This window comes from Dermacentor silvarum, chromosome 3, assembly GCF_013339745.2.
Source record: "Dermacentor silvarum isolate Dsil-2018 chromosome 3, BIME_Dsil_1.4, whole genome shotgun sequence".
Classification (NCBI taxonomy): Eukaryota; Metazoa; Arthropoda; class Arachnida; order Ixodida; family Ixodidae; genus Dermacentor; species Dermacentor silvarum.
Window position 1 is genome coordinate 93125618 of NC_051156.1, and position 9838 is coordinate 93135455.

At 49.9% G+C, this 9838-nt stretch overlaps 1 protein-coding gene across 1 annotated transcript; it reads left to right on the top strand.

Moving 5' to 3' along the window:
* Nucleotides 1-296: 296 nt before the first annotated feature.
* Nucleotides 297-5669, top strand: LOC119445581 (uncharacterized). The gene is given in 2 exon segments (XM_037709852.2): nucleotides 297-3182; nucleotides 3184-5669. Coding segments are annotated over 2 exon segments (2898 nt in total). The 5' UTR covers nucleotides 297-812; the 3' UTR covers nucleotides 3712-5669.
* Nucleotides 5670-9838: the final 4169 nt, after the last annotated feature.

The following is a 9838-nucleotide window of genomic DNA, read 5'->3' on the forward strand; positions in this document are numbered from 1 at the left end:
AACGGTCCGACACGCCGGCGTCCGTGACGGGCCGCCGCAACACGCTACTTTGAAAGGCGATCATCAAAGGCGATTCTGCGCGCCCCGGCGAAGGCGCTAGCTGACTGCCGTGGGTGGTCCTGGCGGCGGGCCGTTACCCAAACGGTCCAGCGGTGGTCCTCGACGTCGCGGCAAGCAGCAACACAACAACGGCGGCAGGACGCCGCCTAGCGGACGGACCACTTTCGCCCGCTCGACGCGGCGGCGGCGGCAGAGAGAGCGCGGCCCTGAGAAATCCAGTTCCTCTCCTCGGACGAGAAAGAGCGCGCTCTCGCTCCTTCCATCGCCGCCCGGCGAAACCGCACTTCCCACGGTCTCCGCCACAGCGCTCGTAGCCGCCGTCCGCTCGAGCCGCAAGTGCGCTAGTGAGAGCGAACGCCGAGAGGTGGTGGACGTCGAATATGCGACCACCATGAACGCGCGGCGTCGGCTTGGAACGGGCTCGACGCCGCTTCCACTCGATACGCGCTCGTCCGGAGAAGAAGTGGTCGACGCGACACTCCGGGACCTTGCTTGCGCGCAAGGCCTACTCGCCGCTAATCGCCGGAGAAACGAGGATTATCGCCGTTGTGCGCCGAGACGCCGGATCATCTTCTACTGCGTGGCCTGTGGCGCTCCCTCTGGGCCGTTGCTTGGTGGCCCTGAGAAGCGCTCGCGCTTCTTGTGTGCTTGGTGACCAGTGTTTTCAGTGCTGCCTCGGTGCTGTGTGTTTGCCAGTGGCTTAAAGCGACGACGCCTGCGGGACATGAACGGGACTAGAGGATTAAGCGCCAATGGTCGCGCACGCTCCGGATAGCGTGACTGTGCCCAACCCGGAACTGACGATGTTCAAGCGGCGCGAGGAGGTCGTGTCCGCCGAGGACTCGAGCCGAAGCTTCTTCGTGCGTTACCTGGGATGCACCCGGTTCCAGTCCAAGTCTAAGCAGCGAGGGCTCAAAGCCCTGCAGCAACCGCTGTTGGACCTGTACAGCGCCGCGAGACGCAAGGGCGAGAGCCAGCGGTCCGTGCACCCGCTGGCGTTAACGCAGCGCCTCGACGTCTCTCACTACGGCCTAGTGGTTGCCGAGGCCCTCGAGGATCCGGAGACGAGGCGAGCCGTGACGGCCGTCACGCGTGTGATTACGCCCGCTGCAAACATCGTGCTTTGGGCCGCCCTCCGGTTCAGCGCGCGGCTTGCCAAGAGGCGCTCCATCGGTGCCGCCTTCGTGCCCTTGGCTTGCTCCGAGGACGTCGTCGACCGGTCCTGGTACCTGGGACTGTCGGCGAAGCGCAGGTTTCTCGTCGGATTGGCGCACCCTCCCGTGTTCGCCTGCCTCTTCCGTCAGGTCGCGGCGCCGTCGACGTGGGAGTGCCACGGATTTATCTGTGCCTCGGCCGAAGACGCGCTACTCATATGCTCGTCGTTGGGCGAGGCGCGGGACACTGTTGTAGTGCTGGACAGGCCACGGCCTACGCCCGTGGTCGTTGCCGGCGGCAAGCGGCCTGACGACTACAGCGACCTCACGTCTATCACGGCGTCTTCGTACACTGTGAGAAACGCGAGCAGCCGAAAGCTGACATCGTCGATAGACGAACCGCAGTCGTCGGTGACGGCGTCGGCGAGCGGCTACTACCAAGAAGTAGTGGATCGGAGGTTCAAATCTCCCCGAAGGTCGTCCAAGAGAGTGTCCCGACGAACGGACACTGAATCCAAGTCATCGGCAAGTGAAGACAGGAAACGCCGTGTGCGCCGGAAGTCCAACTCCTACAAGTACCGGGACCTCTCCAAGAAGTATGCCGGAGCTGCACTGCCGAGGCCTGTCACATCTGAGCTTTCCTACTCTTCCGCAGGAAATGTGACAGTCACGACAGAAGACACCCTTGTTAAGGATGTCATCTTGCAAACGACCAGCCACAAAGACGGCCTCATCTTTCAAAATGTCGTGCCGGCCTCGAACGGCGGTGGCGCCGGTCCCCAGGAGTCGTTCGACGAGTCGTCGTCGTCGGCTCAGACGCCGACCAACGACACCGGATACTTCTCCTCGAAATCGAAAAGTGCCAAGGCGTCTAAGGAGGACCTGACACACGAAGAAGCTCCAGCCGCTCCCGCCGCTCCTCCTGAGCCTCCACCTCCACCGAGGCCGCCGCAGTCGACGTACTACTTCGGTCAAAACGTGGCGCCCGCGGCAAATTCGACGCAAAAGACCAACGTTACCTCCTACACGTACTTTCTGAAGGACTCCGCCAGGATCCCCGTTAAGGAGCCAGTGATCATGCCGGAACAAGTGAAGCCTCGGGAAACGAATACAACAACTGCAGTAACGACCATCGTTCCTCCTAGTGGCACGTCGGACAGCTCGTTGTCAGGCTATCACTCGGACTCGTGCTGCCAGACGCGAGAGGCAGGCACGATGACCAAGGATGACGAGTGCTGCGACTCGGACTGCTGCTGCTCGTGCGACTTCTCATCCGCCTGCTCCGAGTGCAGTTCGAGCCGAAGGACGCTGGTACCCAGCGGCCGGTCCCAGAGCCGCGGCCAGATGACCATCTCGGAAACGATGAATTTTAGCAGCGAGTGCGACTCTGAAGCACACTGGATGCGGCGCAGCTCCGTGGCGCATTCGTTCTCCACCGACGGACGCGTCAAGGGGCGCGCGGAGAACTGTCACGAACACGTGACGCGAGCTCAGGTGCATCACCATCACCACGAGCGCAGCCACCACGTGCAACAGCAGCAGCGCAACTTCACAGCCGTTAAATACCACCGGGAACAACAGGAGCAAAAGCAGCAACCGGACGCTCAGGGAAAAACAATGAAGAACGCGTTCACGTCAACGACCGCCTCTTTGTGCGGTGAGAGTCCGCCCAACGGCAAGGTAGTAATCGACGTCCCTCAGTGCGACGGAATCAGCCGCGGCGTCATGACCCCTGGAATAATCAGCTTCAACAAGCACGGCCACGTACGAGACTGGGCCTCCCTCAGCAACTGCTCGGGCTCGTCGCGCGTCACCACTACCACTCTCCAGCCGGTACAGCAAAGGCCGCAGCGGACAGCGAAGGTCATACGCTGGGAGCAGCAGCCGCAGCTGAACAAGCGCAAGTCCAAGCCTGGATTCTTGTCCAACCTGAAGACCTCCTTGACACGCGCCCGGCTCAAGACGGGCAAAGCTGTTCAGCCGCATGCGACCGCACCGCAACGGAAAGGAGGTCGCTACCACGACGACGGTCCACGATCCGGACGCCGTGTCGCAAGAGGAGGTCTGCCTCAGTCCCGACGGAAACGCGCGGCCCAAGCGGAAGCGGCGGCGACGGCTGTCCTGGAGCTTCCACGACTTGCGGTCAGCATTTCCCTCCAAGAATAACGGAGCCGCGGGGAATGCTCCGCAGAGGCCACGACGCAGGAAGAAGAAGAGCCGCAATGGCCGCGGCAACGGTGGTGCCGGTGGCAGTGACGTGTCCGACTCCTTCTTGGAGGAAGAGGAGGAGAGGACTGCTGAGGCTCCCAGGAGCCCGCCCAGAAGGCCCCGGCGCAAGTCGGACTCTGAACTCGGGGCTGCTGCTGGCGGTGGTCAGCAGCAGCGCCGCGTCGCCGGTGATGTGACCACAATACGCGTGGAACATGGACTCACCAAGGAAGGCTTCACGCGCTGGTCCAACACGAACCTGCACTCAGAGCTCGGATACATTCCGTGAGGGAAAGTGTGTGCGCGCGCTTGGATTGCCACGAGCCGAAGTAACGAGGGCGTCCTCTCAGGTTCACCGTCGGTTGGATCGCAGCCGAAGCTAATATGCTTAAAGCTAAAATGGGATCACAACTTGCGGTATCACGCCTCGATTTCAGTCGCGAATGACATCACAGATATCTCAATCGAAGCTAATACTATCGGTCTTAGGCTACGTCGGATATAAGATGATCAGCGTTTTAGGCGCTTAACGTCAGCAAAAAAGACCAGTTCTTCGAAATACTTGTTTTTAAACAGAGGAGCTTCTCAGAAAGCCACCAAGCCAGAGAGACTTTCTCGAATCAGCGTAGACGGAAATTTTTATTTAATTTCTACTTCCTTATGAACCGGGAACGCCGGGTGATACCGCAACGTGACTTTAAACAATGGCTTGTCGCTGCTTTCTGGGAGCTTGGCATGGCTGCCATTAGCATGAAAGCAATGAGCAAAGCTGAATTTCACGAAGCGTGGCTGCTCTCCACCCGAAGGTGAAGTTTGCCGCCCTGGATACATGTGCCGGTGAAGTGTGTGCGGCTTCGGAAGCGAACGAACGTGTTGCGTTTCAACTCGTGCTTTTGCGAGCATTACACGGCTTAGGATTAATTCGATCAGCTTCTCTTTCTTTTCATTTTTCGCTATCAATGTGGGCGAAATTTCCATAAGAGATGAGTCTGTTGCCATCGCTTAGCGCTCGAAAAATGCATACCTCGTGGTCTTTAAAAGCGTGTATTGAATAATGCAGGCATTGCTATGAATTCCACGTTGCTTACGTACAAATTCTGCCTTGCAATCGCCATGAAGTGGTGCCCTACGCCATAAACTGCAGTTCATTCCGCAAGTTCAGGATGGAAAACTTAGATATAAAACGTTCACTTAAGCAGCTTACCGATAGTCTTTCTGTGCTAGCTCGAGCTCTAATGTGCAGGGGGGTATATTCAACCTGTAGTGCCCGCCGTACCGCGACGTGTTAGCGACCGCCAAAGCGCTTCGATTTACTTGCTACCAAGCCTGTTCCTGCATATCTACCTTTCCCTGTCGCTTTCCCAATATTTATTTCAGAAATGTTCCGCATATTCAAGGGGTTCCGCGCATTATTCTGATGCATCGCATCTATTCTTGCTTAAAACTAAAATTAAAATTCTATAAAATTTTGAAGGCTCTTGAATGTCTTGCTCTGAGAGTTTAAAGGTGTATTAGATCAGAGCCTGCCAGAACATGATGAACTGTTGCTAATGTTGTTCAGAGTAAACCCAAATTCGGTTAATGTTAATTTTGCACGTGTTTTTTCACGGCAGGAAAGGGTCATCAGCGCATGACGAGATCACATTTTTTTATCGGGCAGCATCCATTTAGCGAAAAAGAAACCTATTATGCTCATGACAGTTTTTTGTTCAAATAGTAGGTTGTTGTTTTAAGGCGACAGCAACAACGATGATTTCATGAATAGCCTTACTGACAATGGAACGCCAGAATGCTTTCCTGCTCATGTGTTAACAACAGAAAGAGAAAGGCAATAGACTCATCTCTACGTAGCACGCGTCGGAAGGCGCTTGGCTATGAAACCCACCCTTCTTTTCCAGTCTATATTGGTGGCGATCTAGTTTATTTCTAAACTACCCGTCAACGAACACAAGAAGCTTATCTGCTTTTAAGCGTATACTATCAGCCGTGTGTGCATAGTCAGCGTCACTGTGAAGACTCAGTGCAATGGTGCCACGAGCGGGATGACCGCTGTGCTGTGCTCGGGAATGTGTGCGGAGAAGTGGTCGACCGTCGAAGTGTGCCTTCCCCACGGAAAGTGCTGCCGATGTGCGGGAAAAAGAAAAGTACCTTACTGAACTCCTAACCGCCTCCGGTTGCGATGTCCTAGTCCTCTATACATAAAGCCTATACTATCCTTGACAGCTAAATAAAAAGAGATTTAAGCGAGCTTGCAGTCCCGGTGCCTGTGAACCAGTGGCGAGAGATTGCTTCTGGGCTTTCGCATTGTGCGACAACGTTCTGCCAAAGGACAAAAAAAAAAAAAACACGCGCTTTGGATCTGTGTTCGGCATGGCGTTCAAAACAGCAGAAAGAGTGCAAGCAGAGAATGCATCAACTCGCAACGCATAAGCAAGAAAAAAAAAACATGCTGAGAAGTACTATACATAACCTAAATACAACACGTGGCTCTACCGAAGTTCGTAAAAGGTGCTGTCTGCGAATAGCGTTAATTGTTGTATGAAAATCGTATGCAGAGTTTCGTGTTCACGATTCTGTCGAGTGTACCGACACCGTCAATTCACCACACGGGATTTTACGCAAGGACCCCTTTGAAAGGTAAGAGGAAGGCTTAATTATCATGGCCATATTCTGACTGGTTGGTATCGCTTCGTGTATTCATTTAATTTTATTCATGCGAATTCCTCCGAGGGGTATACAAATAAAAACAAAATGAACTGTTGAGTAGGAAAGTGGCATAAATTACATATTGAAACACATCTGTAGAACCGCAGTATACCGATGTCTTCATCTTTCTTCACACTCATTCTCAAAGACAGTTCTAATTTTTTGCGACAGGTTGCCCTGCTGTGAAGCCCTTTCTTTATATTCGTACAATCCAGTTTGTGCTCGTGAAAACAAACTTATCGTCGGGCCAGCAACTGCATGCCAGCTCGAGTTGAAGCACCCTCATTTTGTCTCTAAATATGAGTCTTGTCTTATGCGTAGCGTAGAAGGAACTAGCGTTTTGCCTAATGATGCCCGTGTATTCGTTTTTTCAAAAGAAACCAAGTTGTACAAGATCTGCCAAAAAGAGGCTTCCATACAGGGTGCTCAAATCCGCTACAACATTGGCAAAGTTATCTCTTAGATATCTGTCATCTTTGTCTTCCCCTTTTCCATTCACCCGGTGTAGGGTAGCCAACCGGACGTCATTCAGGTTAACCTACCTGCATTCTGTCTTTCTCTTTCTTCCTACTCCGCCCTTACATATAAGCCGGTGAAAGATCAGGGCGCAACGAAGTGGTCTAGCGAAGATCACGGTGCAACGAACGATCAATACGTAGTTTATATTGATTTGTGCTTCTACCTTGTAGTTGTGCGACCATGAGGTGAATTTCTTGATATTGCGGCCAGCACATAACGACATTTGAATCGCCATTGTACATAAGGCTGTACATTAAAAAGCGGGCGTGCTACTCAAGTACAACTAATGTACGGTTTTGTTGAAGACGATTATTTGAGAACATAGTAAACGGATACGGTGTAAGCAAATGGGCTTTATAAGAACATGTGCAAAGGATGCCTGTTTTTTTTAAATGAAAGGGTGAATAATGTTCAACTTTTTAAGAAAAGCACAATGTGTCGATGACGTTGTTGAACTAAATTAGTGTGTAAGTAACTGTACTGGTGATCCTGTTATGTGTCTTATGTAACTCAAAGGTAAAGGCATTTTATCACGAAGTCTCCTTGCACTGTCCAGTCGAAGCCATATAGCTATACTGACATTAGGATTTCCTGGTATGGTCTCGGCATGAAACTTCTATGTGCGCACATTTGAAGTACCTTCAAAATGTGCAAGATGCAACCTAATTTCGTTCTAAAACTAGGTGACTTTAAACTTTCCGAACTCATATATTTGTTGTGGTGGCTGCAATAAAAAAAGAACAAAATTAGCCTCATTTTCTTGGCCAAGTTCTCGTAGGTTGCAAGAATATCTGAAACGAGAGTTCGCTTATTTAATATTGATTTTGTGATTTGTGTCTTGATTGTAGACTTGATATTCCTCATATTACATTCCGCTGGGCAATTGAAGCTTTAATTTCACATTCCACCTTATCAATAACCTTGTCAGTACGTTAACAAAATGGCTACATGGAGCTTGACAAGGCAAATATTCTATTGAATGACAATCGTACACAGGGAAAAAAAAGGAACTATTGAAGCCGGCGAATATTTCGTTGTATGACAAGTATACGTTTTCAAAAATGTAATAGGGCTACTGGCAATCGCATCAGTGAGCGCTTGCGCACTAGTGACATATTGTTTTTCACTTAGAGGGGGAAATTACCTCAAAGGTGTGAGATGAAGCCATTAGCTGAAGTTTAGTGGCTGTGAATAAAAGAAATTAGAAAGGCTTCACGGGATCACGAAAAAGTTCCAGTGGTCGAGGACGGCGCAAACAAGGGCAGTTTAAACCTGGATCCAACGTTTTGACAAATGGACTTGTGAAGACAAGCTCTGACAAGGACAGGTCTCTTGTAAAAATCTTGAATTCAGGCTCGGGCTGAATTATCATATCCAGCTTCAAAGATCTCCTTGGGTAAACTTCACTTCGCAAACAAGAAGTTCATGTGCTCATGAGGCAGTCTTGACAACACCAGTGCAGTCTGTAAGAGCAGCGGTGATTTACGTCGTGGTGATGCTGATATGAACGGAGAGCAGCTAGCCAATACGATGAGGAAGAACAACAGCTGAGCGCGTTTATGAAACTGAGCATAGACGTACCGGCAAGGCGCATGCCTTTGAGTTACGGACCTGTTCAGACAAACGTTTATTTCACATTCAGTTCTTACAAAGAAGACAAAATGCCAGGACTGAAGCAAAAGGCTGCTTTCCAGCAGCTTGACAAGGGCTCCGGCCCTGATTGAATTTTGCTGCAAATATTAAAAAACATATACATCACATACATGAAACATATACATGATATCTGAGATTGTAATAAATAAATATAAAATAACATATGAACATGTATTTAAATTGTCATCATATTATCTACTCGTGATTGTTACCTAGTACAATACATCGATATCAACAATATTACTTCAGACACAATGCACATATTACAGTCGCATGTAAACGTCTTTAACGTGTGTCAAACAACAATCCATGAAAAAGAAGATGTAAAAATAAGAACACGTATCAAGGAGCATACCAACATGTGGCTATACGAAACAATTTACTAGCACACATTTAAATGCAATTGAACGCAACATACATATTTTATTTTCGATAATCTCACATAGAATAAAACAAAGTGTTCTGCAGAGAACTTGCGTTTATCGTATAAGCACCTGTTTATTCACAGTTAGCATAATGCCCTTTTAATGTCTGCCGAGTAATTGAGCTTATATCGATATTCTTTTTTGAAAAGTTGTTCAGTAACACCGGCATTCTGCATTCTAATTTATTACGCCCTTGTTCGGTCCGTAAAAAAGGTAACCGCCCATATTTCGTGATTTCTAATGTCGTAGTGAACTTCACCAGGGCCGGTATTTTGTAGCGATGCGTTATGCTTTATTCTATACTAGTCTTATCATCCACGGCTCACGGCCTGCTGATCCCGTTGATAACGTGAGCGGACCGTCGCTCTGACCACTGGCCAAGCGCGAAAAGCGCGAGAAGGCATTAGCATCAGAAAGACATCGCTACGAAATACCGGCCTGCATGGTTTTTCTAACTTGCAAAGATTAAGAAAATTGGTATCATTTCGTCTTACGCTAGTCACGTATTTTATTGAGAGATTGAAATCATACAGCTGATAAAGGAGAATAACGATAAGTGCTGAAAATAAATGACCTGTGTGAGCGTCATGCGCAGCCTGAGCAACGTTGTGCAAACCTTTTTTTTTTTTTTTGGAAGACAGATAGCCTACCTAACTTTTTTTCGGACGTGGACCCCCACACAAGGCTGCAGTAGTTTGCACGAGAAGCGAATATAGAATTGTAAGGTAGAAGCTTGATATTTTGGGGAAGAGTGTCTCGCAATACTCTCTTCACACTCTTGGCATAGCTAATATGAGATGTTAGAGCGAAACTGTTAGCCTCTAGTTTATCGGAATTTTTCGTGGCCTGCTCACCCAAAAAACGGCCGCTGCAAAAGGGGTTTGTGTTTGAGCTTCCGCGTAACAGAATTATGTTTTCTCGTATGTTCGAATTACAATTCGGTGCTATTATATCTTGTAGGTTGGGTGTAAGTCATGCGTTACGAATATTCTGACGCATTTCAATTTGGGAAATCCAATTGCTCGGCGGTGGGCCTACAAGAATGAGAACGCATACTGTGCTAACGGTACTGACACCTAGCGGCTGCTGGCCACACAGACAGACCTCAAACGG